The sequence below is a fragment of the Sebastes fasciatus genome, chromosome 1, assembly GCF_043250625.1.
Source record: "Sebastes fasciatus isolate fSebFas1 chromosome 1, fSebFas1.pri, whole genome shotgun sequence".
NCBI classification, from domain to species: domain Eukaryota; kingdom Metazoa; phylum Chordata; class Actinopteri; order Perciformes; family Sebastidae; genus Sebastes; species Sebastes fasciatus.
In genome coordinates, this window is record NC_133795.1 from 45,805,942 (window position 1) to 45,826,059 (window position 20,118).

Genomic DNA, 20,118 nt, shown 5'->3' on the forward strand with positions numbered 1-20,118 from the left:
GGAGCCCAGGTAAGACCTGATCCTGATAGGCTAGAGAGAGGAGCCCAGGTAAGACCTGATCCGGATAGGCTAGAGAGAGAAGCCCAGGTAAGACCTGATCCTGACTGGTTAGAGAAGAAGTGGACACTGATGGAGTTAGAAAGAGCGAGGCGGTCATCCCCGACAAATTATGCAATTCTTCTCTGGGAAACTCTCTGACCAGTGTTTCACTGTCAGGCTATATTTATAGAGAAAAGAGGGGAGGGAGAGAAACAACAAGGATCCACAATAAATGAGCCTCTAGAATGAAGCTCAGATTTAGTAATCTGGGAAAAGAATGATCCGGCTCACTTTTCCTCATCAACTCCTCTATTAGAGATACTGCTCAGCGTGTATATTAATATAGATTAATTCATGTGTTAATAGGTGGGTAATGTTGCTGCAGTAGTTGTAGGTCTGTGTGTATATTAATATAGATTAATTCATGTGTTAATAGGTGGGTAATGTTGCTGCAGTAGTTGTAGGTCTGTGTGTGTGTGTGTGTGTGTGTGTGTGTGTGTAACACTGTGGCTGAGCTGCAGCTGCAGACACACCGTCTCTCTGTGTGAGACATGAATCAGTCTGATGAACGGGTCAAACTCAGGTCAGATGCATGTTCGGCTCAGTGGCCCAGACGTCGGTCTCTTTCTGTATTAAAGTATGAACTGACAACACAACGCTGGAGAGGAGCTGGTGGATGTGATGGAGAGGTTTTAACAGTACTCTCAGTAGACACATTGTTTATTTGGACATCAGATAAAACCTTGTTACACTTTCACGAGTGTGCAGCTTTAAAGGGTAACTTTGGTATTTTTCAACCTGGACCCCATTTCTCTGTGTTTTTGTGTCTACCTGATTGATGGGGAATTTGTGAAACTGGTCCAGTATTGAGGGAGAACGCTGCAGCTGCCAGCTGTTAAACGGGCTGTAATGTAATTATTTGGGGCAACCTGGTACCGTCGGTTTAATAGAGGTGGGAAAAATCAATTCACCTATGTATCGCAATTATTATTATTATTGTTTTTTTTACGATTTCTAAATAGATGTTTTAATGCCAGAATTGATATATTTGCTTCATCTGAGTCTATGTGGAGGTAGAAGGAAGTTACCGCTTTTATTGTTGTAGTCTGAGTAACGTGTCGTCATATCCGTTCCGTATCCGTCAACCAAAACAAACCTCAGAAAGTCTAAACCGTTGGAGGGTCAGCATGGATACGACCTGCACCCTCCCATGTTAAATCCAGCGTGGTAAACTCTACACATCCAGTAAAGGATGGAAACACTTTGGGTTTCACACATTGCAGGAAAAGCAGAGCTAGACATCACGGCTAAAGCTGCATGCTAACTCTGTCACGGACAGGAAACGTTATCGTATCACGGTAACGTGCGGTCGAGCCGGCAGTCGCTCTCATCTCTGTGGTCAAATGGGCCGACGCTACAACTGTAGAGCACCCATATACTGACATTTATGTTCTCTGCATTCAAACGGCCTCGATGGAGCTGACCATGGATGGATAAAGAGAACGGAGCTGGATAATAAATGTAATAAATAATTCCTTACAATGACTGATATATTTGACTTCAGGACATCTCTGACTACATACATGCTGAAAATCAAACATTTTTACTGGATTCATTTAGAGGTTTTCCAAAGTAAAAGTCCCTAGAAGTGTATGATTCAACTTGTTCCCATGGTCTAGTGGTAAACAAGTTAACAAAAATCACAATAAATCACAATATCGAATCACAATACTTAAAAATCACAATACATATTGAATCACCACCCAAGTATGGTGATAGTATAGAATCAGGAGATAGGTGGATCGTCCCAGCTCTAGTGTTTACGTCCACTAAAAGTTCTTGTAGTCACTGACAGGATCAGATTATTAATCTAGTATCTGACAACATTATGAATCCTACAGAGAAATAAAAAACGTTTTCTTACCCTTCTCTTGATCCGATCTGTTTGTTATTGTGTCCAAGTCCCGCTCAAGGAGACGTCTCGTTGTGAAATCTGAATATCCGTATATTCTGACTCAAATAAATATGGGTGGCCATCAGATTCAAAGAGCTCATCCACATTGTGGAACTCATATAAGCTTCACTTTCAGTCCTCCAACACAACAAAGCACTCGTGTTTCCACCTTGGATGTATTCCACTATTCCACGGCTGTCTTCCGGCAACACGTCACCTCGCCAGATTTCACAACGAGACTTCTCCTTCAGCGAAACACTTATCATAATGTCAGACAATTATAATAACAATCAGAGCCCGTCATGGTAAAAAACAGCACTGTTAGTGGACGTAAATGGCGGTGCCAGTTTGACCCGATAGGATTACATTACAGCCTGTGTGTAGCCGCCGTCTACAGCGCTCTCCCTAAATACTGGACCAGTTTCACACACTGCTGTCCCTGTTAGGGTACGTGTACACAGCCTCTGACCTTTCCACGCTTCCCATTCATTGTCTATGTAAGCAGCCGTGCAATGCATTCTGGCAGCGTGGCGGCGTGATTCAAGAGACGGGGCGTCAACTCGCCCGCTCCTCATTTGCATAAAGTTGAGGTCTCGGCGTCTGACGTGACTCGCTGCCTCTGAAAAAAACTCTGGAAACTCTCTGGAAACTTTTAAACTAACCGTTGTCGATCTAAAGTAAAGACAGATTCATCTGCATTAGGGATGCTCATTTTGAAAAATGTTCTTAACCGACCCTCCCTAACCGATTATTAACCGTTAACCTACAAGATTTGTGCCTCGTACCAGCTGCAGTGTGAGTACAGTTTATTCGTCGCTGAATAAATGCTACAAAACTACTGCTCCTCCTCTCCGCTCAAGCGAGCCAGAGACCGGAGCCGACTTCCTGTATCCTGCAACTCCAGCGTTAATCGGTTAAAATCCTTAATGTCGGTTAAACGGTTAACTATGGACATCCCTAATCTGCAGGGATTATTTCTCTCATTAAATGTTTTCAGTGAGCTATTTTCATGATAGAAGAGAAGAAAGTTTCCAAACGAGCCGCCGTGTTGGTTCTGGTTTGAAAGCTGGGAGCAGCAGCCCGCGAGGGAAAGCGTTCGTCCAATCAGGTGCTGAGTGTCTAGTGCAGCCCATCAAGCGTCCAATGCTGAGAAGAGAGGAGATCCCTCGCCATAAGAAACACAACCTTGTGGACACCAACCATTAGTCCGTTAGACAGAACAATATTGGAAAGTAGGATCCAGGTTGAAAAATCCCGTTTAAGTGTATGTATTGTTTTCATATCTCCGTCCTCCTCCACCTCTTCATCACGTCTCTACAACTGGATGGAGACCTCCGTCTCCAGATCCCCGTTGCTTTCTACTTTCTTCATGTAATCAGATCACATCCCTGAATGATGTGATGAAATGACGCCCAAAGCGATGCTTGTTTCACTCAGCTAACACGAGCTAAAGATGCTCTGCTGCTGTCCTGAAGAAGTGATCTCTCAGTTGATTGTGTGAGTCATTAGATCACCATAGACTTGTTTCCTTCTGGTCCAAAGCGTGCTCCAGTCTCTTGGCCAGCATCTCACCAGCTGGTTGGTCTCATTTATTGGACAGTGGTTGTCCTTTTGTCTTCATTATCAGGACATAATGGTACCCAGAGAGGTTAGAAGAGAGTGAGATGAAATATTAGTGTGCAGCAGCCCTGTAGAGCTCCTCAGGGATCCTCTGGATCAGTTAATGACTCATCAGGATTTCTCTCCCCTCAGAGATCCTGGTGCAGCGCCGGTGGAGAAGAAGAAGAAGGGAAAGAGGAGAAACCAGGAGCTGGCTGTCCAGGAGGGGGCCGAGAGTGATGACACTACCTCAATGTCAGCCCTCAACATGGGAGGAGAGGACAGCCAAGACCTCCTGGACAACACTGTGAGTTGGCGCACACACACACACACACACACACACACACACACACACACACACACACACACACACACACACACACACAATACTGTGATTTACACATGTGTAGTTAAAGGGGATATAAGATTTACATGATAACCTACGGAGTACAGACGAGTATGGAATTTGATTTTAGTAATTTTCAGGTCTGGATGAAATATATACACATATATATATATATATATATATATACACATATATATATATATATATATATATATATATATATACATATACACATATATATATATATATATATACATATACACATATATATATATATATATACATATACACATATATATACACACATACTTTTTTTAGCCAGGTTAAAAACTCATTGAGATTAAAATCTCTTTTCCAAGAGCGACCTGGCCAAGAGGGCAGAACAAAATAAAAATAAAAACAAACACAAGCAGATCAATACAACTGTCACACCACAACACAACATCCAGGTTGCATGCAGCGACATCCGGGTTGCATGCAACGACATCCAGGTTGCAGACAACGACATCCAGGTTGCATGCAGCGACATCTGGGTTGCATGCAACGACATCCGGGTGACATCTTGATGTTGCTGAATGGAAGGCAAGAAGTAAGGCGTGTGACTGAACACACAGTCCTACGCAGAGGTGCCGCTACGCCTGCTAAACAGCTCCGCCCCAAGTGTCTTATAGCTGAACCGAATCCGGACATCCGCCACCAAATTAGTTTGAAAGTAAATGCGTCAATATCTTTGAATTGCATATAAATAAACATAAACATAAATACAAATTACGCTTGTATGAACATTTATGAGTTATGCAGGGATGTAGTTATCAGTAAAGTCAACAGACTATCTTTTCTGTGTAAAGGCCCAGACAAACCACGCTGACCTCAAACATCAGATGTTTGACAGTGGTACTTCCTGTGCAGAGCTGTGGATTGAACGGCCACAGTGGACAAAAGCAAATTTTACGAGGGCTGGCTGGGCAATCCCAAATATAAACCCTGGTTGGTTTGGGATTCCAGATGGGAAAAAAAAGCTGAAAGCAAACGTTGTATAAAATCGTTGGACATCTCCAACACGGGGAGGCGGTAGTTGTGTTGTGACAATTAGCAACATCCTCTTTTTCTCTTTTTTTTTTTTTTTAATGGTGCTAAAACAAAACAGCAGTGACTTTACAAGTAATACAACCATGATAAGAACAGCGGAGAAATAGCCAAGAAAAGACTAAGAAAACAAGGTGGCACTCAGAGCTTAACATGAAACATCACAAACCAAACAAATCAAACAAAGCCAAAAAAAAAAATAGAAAATAGTCATAATAATTCTAGTAATAACCTCTTAAATAAGGAAAATAATAATAATAATAACTAGGTGGTAATAATAAGGAAGGAATTAAAACTAAATAAATATATGAGTAGTTATGGGATGGAGCGACCTGGCAGGGCTTAAGAACTGTCTCTTAAGGTGTGTGGTGGTGGTAGCAACATCCTCTTTATGACAGGATGCAGAGGGCGTTTTGGGAATTGTAGTCTTTTAAATCTGAGAAACATTTTTGTAGGCATTAAAATAGAAGCATCCAGTTGTTCATGTTACAGAGATATCAATGCATCATTATGAATTTGACGACTAATACACCTTTTGATAATCTTGCATACATCACAGCATCCACAGTAGCTAAGTAGCAGCAAATGATTGAACTTCCCATCATGCCATTCGTCTGGTTTTCCTCTTTCCATCTTTGCATTTCTATTTTTCCTTTCTTTCCTTTTCTTGTTTCTTGATCCTCTGTCATTCGCTATCTCTTCTTTTCCTCTTTCCATCTCGCCTCCCGTTCCCTCTCTCCTTCCTCTCACATTCTCCCTCGATTCACCCCGATATCTCATCGTATTATGTCCTCCATGTCTTCCTCACTCTATTCCTCGTCCATCCTTATTCCTCATCTCTTCTCTCTCCTCCCTCTCCATTCATCTATCTTCCCTCCTCCTCTGTAGAAGCGGCGTTCAGGACGTCAGGTCAAGAGGAGGAAGTACAACGAGGATTTGGACTTCAAGGTGGTCGACGATGACGGAGAGACCATCGCAGTTCTTGGAGCCGGTCGCATCTCAGCGCTCAACGCTACCGCTCTGGCGTGGCAGGCCGAGGTGAGGAAGGACTCCGAATACCTCTCTCTCTATTTCACTTTCTCCTCTCGTCTCCTGTTACTTCATCTAAGTTTTGAATATGATAATACACAGTGGCGAGCGCAGCTTAAACATGAGCTGAAACTGCCACAGTTGGTGTAGCTCTTATTGTCGTCCGGGTGGAAACAGTCGGGATTATACACACTGGTCAGTTGCAGAAACGGGATGAGATAACGAAAAGGAAAAAAGAAAGTGTGAAAATTTGCCATTAATTGGGAGAATTGTGACCCCGGGAGGAAACCGGGAGAGGGAAATGAGAAACGGGAGGGTTGGCAAGTATGTCCTTTAGTGAATTGAGCCGTCAGTTGCTGGTGTTGGTCCACCTGGATGAAGCAGGCTAATACAGCAGCCTCGCACTGAATCCCAACGTCAGGACAGTTCTAATGGTCAGATCTGTTGATTTAATTTTATGGTCATTTTAGAGGCTGAAGTCTCCGCTGCTGTCTGATCACAAACTGTTTGAACTGACCTTCATCCCTGTAGACAGCTCATTTGTCTGTCTGTCTGTCTCTCCGTTCGTCCCTCAGGAACCACCTGAGGACGAGGCCAACATCATTGAGAAGATCCTGTCTGCCAAATTCGTGAAGAAAGAGGTGACACACACACACATTTAGTGTGTATTATGTTGTTTTTCCTCTCACTCTAAAATCTCCTGCTGCTCTTCATATATTTATTTCTCCTTATTCCCTCCTCCTCCTCTACTTAGACTTCATCATCCGAGGACCCGGCGGAGGAGACGGAGGAGTTTTATGTCAAGTACAGAAACTTGTGAGTCTGTCTTCATCATTATCCATACATTTCCATATGTCTGTTATTGTTGGATATCATTTAGCTGACACCCTGAAGGCTGTACACTATATACACTTCATACACACATCAGCCATCACATTCAGACCACTGACAGGTGAAGTGAATAACATGGATTATCTGGTTACCATGGCACCTGGCAGTGGGGGGGATATATTAGACAGCAAGTGAACATTTTGAACTTTGAACTTTGTGTTGGAAGCAGAACAAATGGGCCAGCGTAATGATGTGAGGGACTTTGACGAGGGCCAGATAGTGCTGACTAGACGACCGGGTCAGAGCATCTCCAGAACTGCAGCTCTTCTGGGATGTTCCCGGTCTGCAGTGGTCAGGACCGACCAAAAGTGGTCCAAGGAAGGATAACCGGTGAACCGGTGACAGGGTCAGACTCGAGGCTCATTGATGCACGTGGGGAGCGAAGGCTGGCCCGTGTTGTCCGATAGAAGAGCTACTGGAGCTCAAACTGCTGAAAAGTTAATGCTGGTTCTGATAGAAAGGTGTTAGAACACACAGTGAGGAGCAGTTTGTTGCGTACGGGGCTGCGTAGCCGCAGACCGGTCAGGGTGCCAGTAGCTGACCTAATGTTATGGCTGATCGGTGTATGTACCGGTACGTTGTGCCAAGTGCAGCTCTGTGTTGGTAGAAGGTCCGGTCTGTTTTGTGCTCATTGGGGAAGAGGCTCAGGGAGAGGGGGGCAGCGTTGCCAGATGTCACGAGAGAAACAAGCTACCAGGTCTGTAGAAACGAGCCCAAAAGAAGCCACTCTCCCCGCAAAAAAGCCCAAAACAAGCGACCTGACCTACCACAATATGAGAGAGAGGGGGACACTTGATCCCTTCATAGAAATTCTTAACTAAATTTAAAGAAGTTGAACATTTAATTAAATTTTAGTGACTTTATTTCAGCTACTTTATCAAATGTAGTAAATTTAAACACAGTCAGTGAAATGCTGTTAAAAAACGTTCAGACTATATGCAACCTATTTAAAAAACTGTCACAGATATTAACATAATCTGCAATATTATTATCACGTTCCATCAGTGGGACCAGTAACATCAATATTCATTGATCTTACGTGTCTGATTTTTACTATTTAAACTGAGATTACAGATTATGTGTAATGAACTCGTTGGTGGAGCTGCTCTAACAGACTGACCGCTGTCTCCGTCACAGTGTCATAAAAATGTTTGCAAACAAAAGGACACGCAGAGGTTTTATTCTGAGCTAACGGTGACTTGATGCTGTGTGATTTGAATGTGAGATCAAAATCAGAGTTGTGTACGGATCCTGCAACAGGGCAAACTGGACCGGTACAGAGGAGAGAGACAGGAGCCCAAATAAGAGCGGCTGTGGCTCAGAGAGTAGAGCAGGTCGTCTACCAATCGGAAGGTTGGTGGTTCGAGCCCCGGCTGCTCCGGGTCACACGTCGATGTGTCCTTGAGCAAGACACTTAACCCCAAATTGCTCCCGAAGGCATAGCCATCGGTGTGTGAATGGGTGAATGCTTTGAGTGGTCAGAAGACTAGAAAAGTGCTATATAAATGCAAGTCCATTTACCATTTACCATAAGCAACTACACTTTAGAAAACAAGCCCCAAAAAACCCCACAACCGGCCACTACCAATATTTGTAAGTGACTTTTCAGGAAAACGAGCCTAAAGTCACTGATAATAAGCGGCCTTGTGAACTCTGAGAGGGGGTCTCTAGACTGCTGCTGTTCATTGGTTGTAACAGGTGAACCAGGTCAGGGTTATAGGACTCTGATCAGACCAAGACAACAGCTGCTTCTTTAGGCTCATCGATGACAGACAAAGAAATGTCCTAACGTCCTCCCTAGTGAGCCTCCGACACGTCCCGGGTGTCTCCGTGCACATGTCCCCCTCACGGGCGTCTTGACTTTGTTGGAGCTGCATAGTTAGTAGTTCTTATGGGCTGTGTTTCAGCTCTGCAGCCCGTCTGGATCTCTGGAGACGGTTGTATCTGTGAGGAAGGCCCTACACAGATATACCATCATTATTATGATCATCAGTTATTCTCAGGGGAGGGATGAATAAAACATGACTCACACTGAACGCTTTATTTAGAATAATGTATTCACAGATTATAAAGTTACAGAGAAGTGCCCAAAGTCTAATATGTGTAGTGTAAAGTCATTATTCTACATTATCAGATGCATAAGGAGCTCAGGAACTGCATGGCGAACACTGCAGTGTTTATCCATTTATAGATCGGGGTTTATGGATTAATCCATGCATGTCAACCTGTCGCCATAGTAACAACATCAGTTCTGCTTTCCTTCCCATCGACTAGTGGTGAGGGAGAAACATCCTCCCTCCTCCCTGTAGTCAAGGATTCAGCCTAAAGAGTGTGTAGGACACACAGGACACCGTGTCTGTTCACTGACCCAAGATCTGTTTTGTGTTTTCACCAGGGCTGTCAAAGTTAATGCAAATTCGCTTTAATGCCACCAATTTCTTCTATGCATTAACGCAAATTGGGATTTTAGAAGAAGAAGGTTAAATAACGCTCCAAACTTACGCTAAATATTGGCGAGGAGAAACTGGCATGTCCATTTTCAAAGGGGTCCTTGACCTCTGACCTCCAGATATGTGAATGTAAATGGGTTCTATGGGTACCCACGAGTCTCCCCTTTACAGACATGCCCACTTTATGATAATCACCATGCAGTTTGGGGCAAGTCATAGTCAAGTCAGCACACTGACACACTGACAGCTGTTGTTGCCTGTTGGGCTGCAGTTTGCCATGTTATGATTGGAGCATATTGTTTTATGCTAAATGCAGTACCTGTGAGGGTTTCTAGACAATATCTGTCATTGTTTTGTGTTGTTCATTGATTTACAATAATCAATATATACATACATTTGCATAAAGCAGCATATTTGTCCACTCCCATGTTGATAAGAGTATTAAATACTTGACAAATCTCCCTTTAAGGTTCATTTTGAACAGATAAAAAATGTGTGATTAATCACGAATAACTATTTTAATTGATTGACAGCCCTAATTTTCACACGATTGTATTTTGATCCACCAAATGACACTTCAGGTGTAGGACAGTAACTCCTTTTGAACTTATTTTTGAATGATTAAATAATGCAGAGCCAGGTTCTAAACAATGGACCCAGGATATTTCATCCTCGTTGTCAACAAGCTTGTTTGGAGCCAAGATGAAAATAATGCAAGTTGAACTCTGACATATTAAAACACTGACCTGAAATCATAGATTTCAGTCCTATTTCCTAATATTTTGTGGTTGTTTGATGCAGAAATGATGGGAGACTGATATGTTCACATCCCTTTACTTGAGGGCTCGACTCTGTCCTGGTGTGTTAGGTCTTGAGTTTTTTTGATGGGCATTTATTCGCCTAATAAATATTTTTAAATTGATTTTTAATCCACATGCTTCAGTAAATGAATGTTTGTTTGTTGTGTAATTTTAGTTCCTACCTTCACTGTAAGTGGGCCACTCTGGAGGAGCTGGAGAAAGACCCCCGAATCCACCAGAAGATTAAACGCTTCAGGACCAAACAGGCCCAGATGAAACACATCTTCACTGAGGTAACCTTTAACACACGGACGCTCTTAGTCGACTTTCATTCATTACATTCATTCACTTTCAACGTGCAGCAGTAAATATATACAGCAGTAAATATATGTAGCAGTAAATATAGGTAGCAGTAAATGTATGTAGCAGTAAATATATGTAACAGTAAATATATGTAGCAGTAAATATATGTAGCAGTAAATGTATGTAGCAGTAAATGTATGTAGCAGTAAATATATGCAGCAGTAAATATATGTAGCAGTAAATGTATGTAGCAGTAAATATATGTAGCAGTAAATGTATGTATGTTTCCTGCTGTGACCCCCAGCAGCTCATTTCTCAGGTCATGATGCTTCTTCTTACGTCAGCGGACTAATTAGTCTGATCTTCTCAGGTCTTTAGACGGCGGTGGAAACGCAGACAACAACTGAAGGAACCTTTTTGTTCCTTGAAAAGTAGCTCCAGAGACTAAAAGACCGTTGAACCTTTGGTGGAAACTAGGGCTGGGCAAAATCTTCTGTCCCGATATAGATCATTTCATATATCAATAACGATATATATGACGATACAGCATGTTTTCTGGTAATTCAATAAATAAATAGTGTATATGGAATAACCACATGGTAAAGCCTATTTTTGTATACTCCAGTATAAATGAAATACTTGACAGATGAATGAGTATTTTGTTATTTAATTAAGAACTTTAGTGCAAAATGAACAGAACCGTTTCAAGTGAAATTATAGAGAAAAAAATGAATAAATATTTCCAGCCATACACGGACTATGTTGACATGCATGCACACACATACAGAGTAATCAGATTACAGTTAGTATCTGCTTGCTATCATCAGTTCAGACAACGTAATTGTGTATCACGATGTTTCGATATATGATTTCATTACCATACGATTCCATTGAAAGACGATAGATTTTCATATTGAATTGTCGCCCAGCCCTAGTGGAAACCCAGCTTAGACTCCATTCACAAAACCAGTAATTTTACCTCAGAATACAGGAGTTGCTGCTCTACTTCAGATTCACTCACAAAAAAAGAAAATGAAAATATGAAGTAAATACATTAAGGGTAATAACCAACGATACAGAATCACATTAATATCCACTGGTGTGATGTTTCCAGCCGGTCCAAAGTGTTCCCTGACAGTTATTAATACTGAATAATCTCTGGTTGTCCCTCTTTGTCTCTTTGTCCAGCCTGATGAGGACTTGTTTAACCCAGACTATGTGGAGGTGGACAGAGTGTTGGAGGTGGCTATTACCACGGATACCGAGACCGGAGAGGTAGGAAACGCATCAACACAGACGCCGTCTCACAGCAGAGTTATCACCAAGGCTCCCGTAATACTAGGAAAAAAAAATCCATTCCCTTATGTATCATGATTTTTTTTAACGATTTTAAACAGATGTTTTAACGCCAGAATCGATATATTTGCTTCATCTGAGTCTATGTGGAGGTAGAAGGAAGTTACAGATATTGTGGTAGTTTGAATAACGTGTCGTCATATCCATTCCGTATCTGTCAAGCAAAACAAACCTCAGAAAGTCTAAAACGTTGGAAGGTCAGCGTGGATACGACCTGCACCCTCCCATGTTAAATCCAGCGTGGTAAACACTACACATCCAGTAAAGGATGGAAACACTTTGGGTTTCACACATTGACAGGAAAAGCAGAGCTAGACATCACGGCTAAAGCTGCATGCTAACTCTGTCACGGACAGGAAACGTTATCGTACCGCAGTAACGTGAGGTCAAGCCGGCCTTCGCTCTCATCTCCGTGGTCAAATGGGCCGACGCTACAACTGTAGAGCACCCATATACTGACATTTCTGTTAATGCATTGAAACGGCCCCCATGGAGCTGACCATGGATGGATAAAGAGGACGGAGCTGACGGGAGAGCTAGAGACCACCTAGGAGAAGTTAGAGGAAGTCGACATGTGGGACAACGTCCGCTTTTCAAAATAAGGTGTTAACAAAGGGAACTGGAAATACAAAATACATCTACGGAAATAAAATTGATGGATATTATTCACCAGAAGTATAAAACATTATAGATTAAAAAGAAAATAGCACTCATCTGTGAGGGAAATGTCTTTATTCTTTGATTTTTGGGTTGCTGGATAATAAATGTAATAAATAATTCCTGACAAGGACTGATATATTTGACTTCAGGACATCTCTGACTACATACATGCTGAAAATCAAACATTTTTACTGGATTCATTTAGAGATTTCTCCAAAGTAAATGTCCCTAGAAGTGTATGATTGAACTTGTTCCCATGGTCTAGTGATAAACAAGTTAACAACAATCACAATAAATCACAATACATATTGAATCAGCACCCAAGTATGGTGATGGTATTGAATCTGGAGATAAGTGTATCCTCCCAGTCCTATGTAGCTCCATGTTGTTCTTGGTTATTATTTATGCTCCTCTAACTCCATGTCGTCCTGTAGGAGGTGACCCACTACCTGGTGAAGTGGTGCAGTCTCTCCTATGAGGAGGCCACGTGGGAGCTGCAGGAGGACCTGGACCCAGAGAAGATCAAAGAGTTTGAGGAGATCCAGAAACTTCCACCAGACCTGAGACACATGGTGAGGACAAATACACCACCAGTAGATTATCGATGAGAAGAGATGAACTGAACAATATTTAGAAGGTGAATCCATTAGAGACAATTCTCTCATCTCAGTACGCTTGTTTTTAACAGTAGTATAGTAGTAGTATATAAACAAAGTACTGTGATTGCTACAGACCAACACACTGAACTGTGTGAAGAGAAATGAGCAGAAAGATCATCTATAAAGTATTGTTTTACAGGGGAAGTATTACTGCAAATTAAAGCAACATTTAGAAATCTTCTAAAAATGGAAGACTGCAATACGATAACGTTTCCTGTCCATGACAGAGTTAGCATGCAGCTTTAGCCGTGATGTCTAGCTCTGCTTTTCCTGCAATGTGTGAAACCCAAAGTATTTCCATCCTTTACTGGATGCGGGGCCGCCGCTCCCACCACGCGCATCACGCACTGTGCTTAGGGCACCAAGTGCTGGAGGGGGATGTGTAGTTTTGCCACGCTTTATTTAACATGGGAGGGTGCAGGTCGTATCCATGTTGACCCTCCAACGTTTTCTACTTTCTGAGGTTTGTTTAGGTTGACGGATATGGAACGGATGTGACGTCACGTTACTCAGACTACAACAATAAAAGTGGTAACTTCCTTCTAGCTCCACATAGACACAGATGAAGCAAATATATCGACTCTGGCGTTAAAACATCTATTTAAAAATCTTTTTTTTAAAAATGGTGACACATAGGTGAATCACCCCTCCCTGTAACAGACCACATCTCTCCATCTTTTCTTGGTTCTCTGCTCTTCAGAGGGTTTCTTTCTGCTCCATCACGTCTGTTTTTTTCTCTTCTCACAACGGGATCCATGTTAACCGTCTCCAGTCCTGTGACCCGCCGTCCTCTCCCAGTTTACCAGAGAGGTCTGTGACGGAGCAGTCGTCTGCCTCTGACCAGTCTAACAGCACATTTACCTTCCTGGATGCTGAATACTAAATTGCTGCTCAAATAGCAGCAATTTTCTCTCTTCCTTCTCTCCGCTGCTGACAGAAAGAAGAGTAAATGATTCCTGCTCTTTAGCTTTTATTCATTTCACAACTAGTATTATCACTTATTACGCCCTGACAGCATCAATCTGCTGCACTACTTATTTTATTATTTGTCCATTCCACCTCCAGAACCACAGACGGAGTCCTCTCTTAAAAACTGGGACAGCTCATTTACCTCCTGTCTGATGTTTAATATCTGATATTCTCCTCGCTCTTCTGTTGGTTCATATCATACCTTATATAAAGGCATGTGTGTGTTGATGTTGCAGGAGCGTCCTCCTCCAGAGAAATGGCAGAAGCTGGACGACTCCAGAGCTTACCGGAATGGAAACCAGCTCAGAGAATACCAGTTAGAGGGAATGAACTGGTTACTGTTCAACTGGTACAACAGGTGAGTACTGAACACAAACACACTGGAACCGGTCAGACTGAGTCGGTTAAAGGTTGAAACTGAGTCAAAATATTCACTGACTGAATATATTAATGATCTCAATCTAAAATGAAATATCTATATCTATCTCTCTCTCTCTCTCTCTATCTCTATCTCTATCTCTATCTCTATCTCTATCTCTCTATCTCTATATCTATCTCTATCTCTATATATCTATCTCTCTCTCTCTCTATCTATCTATCTATCTCTCTATATATCTATATCTATCTATCTATCTATCTCTATATATCTATCTCTCTATCTCTATCTCTATCTATCTATCTGTATCTATCTATCTATCTATCTATCTCTATCTCTCTATCTCTCTATCTATCTATCTATCTATCTATCTATCTCTATCTCTCTATCTCTATCTATCTATCTCTATATCTATATCTATATCTATCTATCTATCTCTATCTCTATATATCTATCTATCTATCTCTCTATCTATATCTATCTATCTATCTATCTATCTCTCTATATCTATCTCTATATCTATCTCTATCTCTATCTCTATCTCTATATATCTATCTCTCTATATCTATATCTATCTCTATATCTATCTATCTATCTATCTATCTATCTATCTATCTCTATATCTATCTATCTCTCTATCTCTATCTCTATCTATCTATCTATCTATATATCTCTCTATCTATCTAGCTATCTATCTCTATCTAGCTATCTATCTCTCTATCTATCTCTCTATCTCTCTCTCTATCTATCTATCTCTCTATCTCTATCTCTATCTCTATCTCTATCTCTATCTCTATCTATCTATCTCTATCTCTCTAAACCACAAACAACATATATTGAACATTACCCATATTGCACAAGATCTGCATAAAACAGCCTAAATAAGAGATAAAGATGAGAACACCATGATACTATTACACAACCAGACAGCTTCAAGAAAGATTATTTAAAATGTTGATGTAGGAGCACAGAGAAGTTTTTAAAACGGTTCAGTTTTCATCGGAGGACTCTGTGTGGTCTGCCGGAGGGTTAGAGCTCAGACTCAGAGTGGAGGGTGTGAGATGGGTCAGACTATACTCTCTGAGCTGGCCTAAGAACAGACTGCTCTTATATTGACCGGAGGGAGGGGTTTCCAGTCCTCCCCATATGACCTTCATGGCAAGCATAGATTTCGACTGTGCAGATCGGTTGCCGTACTACGCCGACATCCCAAACCTGAGGATGCTCTCCAACACAGCCTGATGAAATAAAAACATGATGTTATGATCCACCCCATACACCCTGAGTCTGCGTAAAAAATACAGTCTTTGCTGTAAACAAGAACACAAATTGTCAACATGAGCTTGCCAACTAAACAGGCTATCTAGGTGTACACCAAGATACCTGTAGGAGCTCACCTGAGGCCTGTACTAGGAAGCAGGATTTGCAGTTATCGAGTCCTACGAAGGTGGATCACTTCTTACCGGGGTAGATGGCCATGGTAACTGATGCTGAACAGCTGACCTACTCCGGAGCAGGTTATCTTCCAGATAAGAGATCAACTCGTATAAAAGCCTACTGACCAATCAGAGCTCGGTGCGCAGATCGTATGGTAATAATACACAAATATGAAGAGGTTACAGTCATAATCCAGGCTAAAAACAACACATTTTAAACTGACAGATGCAGGAAGGACAGCTGGATTTATGCTGACGGTGTTTACCGCTTTGAATTATGTTTTTATATTTATTATTTTACTTGCTCTCAAGTCTGTTTCACACCGCCAGAGACGGGAACCCAGCTGAAAGAAGGTTCAAATAGTCATACACGCCTCAAATGTGTCAAAGGGCACAAAGAAGTGTGTTTAATTCATCCATTACACTTCTGAAAGATCATTCTAATATCTATTGTTCATATATAGATCACCAACATGCATTAATTAGCTTGATTATCGTACTAATTAGCATCGATGGATGTCTCTTTCCAGGAAGAACTGCATCCTGGCCGATGAAATGGGGTTAGGAAAGACCATCCAGTCCATCACCTTCCTGTTCGAGATCTTCAGCATGGGAATCCGCGGCCCCTTCCTCATCATCGCCCCGCTGTCCACCATCACCAACTGGGAGAGGGAGTTTCGCATGTGGACGCCCATGAACGTCATCGTGTATCACGGCTCGCAGATCAGCCGGCAGATGATCATGCAGTACGAGATGTTCTACAGAGACACGCAGGTACCGGTTCACGTCCTTCGCCGCTCATCATCGGCTGCGTGAGCGTTTAATAAAGACGGGTAGAAGGTTTTTATTCAGGATAGAAGAGTTAGAAGAGATATAAGAGATAGACAGGGGCTGACATTTAGCACATCCGCTTACTCTGTTATCAAATCATTTATTTAACATGTTTAAATGTGAGGATCAGTTCATTCTCTCTGTTTTATATCACTGTAAATTGATTATCTTTGGACACAACATGCAATATGAATGTGATCACCGTCTGCTCCCAATATTTGACTTTTCTCTAACATTTTATAGACAAAGCAATGAATTGCCTAATTGTAAAAAATAATTGACAGACTGAAGAATGGATTATAAAAAATAATAGTTTGTTTCATCCCTAAGCTGATTTAATTGTTATCATGGTGTTTGTGCTGTAATGAGTAATTAGTGGAGTTGTTCAGGTCGCTCAACAGACAGAGAATGAGAGTGAGCTCAGCACTAAGCTCAAATGTTATGTGGCTGTGTTGCATATTGCTTTATTCTATGTTTTAATAATAACATTAATGAATGATTAATGACTAGAAGAACTTGTCACACAGTGCTGAGCTGCATCTCAAATTAATCTTCAGGTTGCCAGCTTTCAGATGATGTACACCACTTCTATGTGCCATCTACTGTTGACCTGCTATCTCCCCCTAAAGACCCCCTGCTCCCCCCTAAACAAGTCTAGAACGGGTCTCTGTGGGTCTCCGAGGGTTAAAAGTGAAGGGAGACACCAGAGTGAAGGTCCTCTCTGCATGATATCCCTCCCTGACCCCTCTGATATGACCGTTGTCAGGGTAACACCATCCCAGGCGTGCTGAAGTTTCACGGGGTGATCACCACCTTCGAGATGATCATGGCCGACTGTCCGGATCTGAAGAAGCTCCACTGGCGCTGCGTGGTGATCGATGAAGCTCACCGCCTGAAGAACAGAAACTGCAAACTGCTGGAGGGACTCAAACTCATGAACCTGGTGTGTGTGTGTGTGTGTGTGTGTGTGTGTGTGTGTGTGTGTGTGTGAGTGAACATAAATTAGTGTTTGAGGCAGCGGGTTGACCCTGTTCCATGGTTCTAACAGGAACACAAGGTTCTGCTGACAGGAACCCCTCTGCAGAACTCAGTGGAGGAGTTGTTCAGCCTGTTGAACTTCCTGGAGCCGCTGCAGTTTCCTTCAGAAAGCACCTTCCTGGAAGAGTTCGGAGACCTCAAAACAGATGAGCAGGTGTGTTGAGAGATACAGGAAGTGGTGTTGTTTGTATTAAATGCATCCTAACGTGCCGTTTGAGTAGCTCTGTGACTCCGCTGGGTTTCACTTCCTCTTGTTTTCTTTTCTCAAAACTAAAACTTATTTAATTTAGAAAAACAAAGAGGAAGAAAGAAGAACACCGTCTGTATGTAACATTTCTATCCCATATATCCCGCCTCCTCCTGTGTTCTCCGACAGGTGAAGAAGCTTCAGGCCATTTTGAAGCCTATGATGTTGAGGAGACTGAAGGACGACGTGGAGAAGAACCTGGCGCCTAAAGAAGAGACCATCATAGAGGTAGGGCTGTCATTTAAACAATCATATATATCACAGGGTTCCTACGCAGTATGGAAAAGTCTGGAATTTGATTTTAGTCAGTTCCAGGTCTGGATAGGTATAGAAAAAAGAAAAGAGAGAATGGAAAAACAATTTTTGTTTCCAGACTGTTGTCCCTATTCTGTTTTCTAAAATATAAAATTCAGAATTTCTAAAAATTAATTAGCTCCTACTGAGCAGCAGAGTGTTTTTCATGGTGTTTGGAGCAGCGAGTGCAGCCCAAATGTTTACCACTGTGTGAGTGAGCGTACAGACATTAGCAAGGTGTGCAAGTTACAATTTTTGTTTTAAAATAAAAATTAAATTAAAGCTGAAAGCAGCGTTGAACAGGCCCTCGCCCCTTTGCGCACTTCGGGGTCATCCACTGCCGTGCATTTCCATGAAAGTCGGACACTGCACGCAACAGTTGGAGGGTATTTTCTGCGTGGAGCACGTGGCGCTACAGACTCTTTCGTTATAAAACATGTCAAGTTTGGGGCTGATTGGACAATGTATAGTCAATTTACAACAACTTCCTGTTTCCTGAAGGTGGCGCTATGACTATCACTCATAATGACACATATATGTCTTCAGGCCGGGACTCTTATCCAGCTTGTGAAATTTGGGGCAGATCGGACTATGTAAAGTCGAGTTACAACAGCCTCCTGTGTCATGTCGAAACATCGAAATTCGCCACGCCGCCACATCAACGCCGTTTCGCTAAAAAACACAAAAGCTTCGCAATTTTGCATCATGAAGGTGTTGAGATTCTGCTGCCCGACTTTGAGATGGATCCTTTGAAAAGTTCCAAACCTGTAAAGTGATAAAATGGCGTCTTCTCACATGACCTATGACATCACCGTTCGAGCGATCAAAAATTCCTTCACTTTTTAGCGTGACATTACTTTAAGGGCTATACCACCCAAATTTGACTTGAATCCGATAAACTCTCTAGGAGGAGTATGTAAAGGTTTGCATAAAATACATGAAAAACATACAAAATGCAGAATGGCCGACTTCCGGGTGGGCGGAGCTAATGAAACCTAATGAGGAACATGTCTGAAATGATGAGCGGGATGTGCCTACCAAATTTCATGAATATAGGATCAACTTTGTCTAAACTATCGCCTTCCACGCATTAGGGGGCGCTATTGAGCCCGATGGCGACGCCCGAGCCCGATCACTACAGAACTTAGCAATTTTCGCCAGTTCTGATGAATATTTCCAATTTTCGTGCATCCTAAGCGCCTCAAAAATGTGATCTCGCAGCAGAGAAATAATCTTTAGGAAAACATAGATTTCCTTGCACTTGGTGCCGGGGACACCGTCGGGTCCCTGGCACTTTAGTGCTCGGGCCCTAATGAGGTAGCAAACCGATGTGCAAATTCAGAAAGAAGCAGCGGTCCGTACTACCAGCCTGTCTCCTCCTGCAGGTGGAGCTGACCAACATCCAGAAGAAATATTACCGAGCCATCTTGGAGAAGAACTTCTCCTTCCTGTCTAAAGGAGCAAACCAGCACAACATGCCCAACCTCATCAACACCATGATGGAGCTCCGCAAGTGCTGCAACCACCCCTACCTGATCACAGGTAAGGACGCACTCACACACACACACACACTTTCATGCCACGTCAGTTATAATGAGGAATTAATTAACAATGTATACGACAACATGTTCAACCAACAGGCCGTCAAAACAGAGACAGTAAGAGAGAAGAGAACAGTGTTCAAGAAGAGAGCAATATACAGATATATTCTTTTACTGAGGAACTGTAGTCTTCTTCATCTCTAATGCCGTGTTC

General features: G+C 42.2%; 1 protein-coding gene across 9 annotated transcripts in view; it reads left to right on the forward strand.

The window, feature by feature from the left end:
• The window catches only part of chd6 (chromodomain helicase DNA binding protein 6), a 113,776-nt gene that overhangs the window by 44,385 nt on the left and 49,273 nt on the right, over positions 1 to 20,118 (forward strand). For all 9 annotated transcript variants that reach the window (XM_074649839.1, XM_074649786.1, XM_074649813.1 and 6 more), the window contains exons 5-17: positions 3,746 to 3,899; positions 5,913 to 6,062; positions 6,629 to 6,694; positions 6,808 to 6,869; positions 10,370 to 10,487; positions 11,686 to 11,772; positions 12,948 to 13,085; positions 14,378 to 14,499; positions 16,484 to 16,727; positions 17,551 to 17,727; positions 17,833 to 17,976; positions 18,199 to 18,297; positions 19,749 to 19,905. In XM_074649839.1, coding sequence (XP_074505940.1) covers positions 3,746 to 3,899; positions 5,913 to 6,062; positions 6,629 to 6,694; positions 6,808 to 6,869; positions 10,370 to 10,487; positions 11,686 to 11,772; positions 12,948 to 13,085; positions 14,378 to 14,499; positions 16,484 to 16,727; positions 17,551 to 17,727; positions 17,833 to 17,976; positions 18,199 to 18,297; positions 19,749 to 19,905 — 1,718 coding nt within the window. The remainder of the gene's footprint in view (positions 1 to 3,745; positions 3,900 to 5,912; positions 6,063 to 6,628; positions 6,695 to 6,807; positions 6,870 to 10,369; positions 10,488 to 11,685; positions 11,773 to 12,947; positions 13,086 to 14,377; positions 14,500 to 16,483; positions 16,728 to 17,550; positions 17,728 to 17,832; positions 17,977 to 18,198; positions 18,298 to 19,748; positions 19,906 to 20,118) is intronic.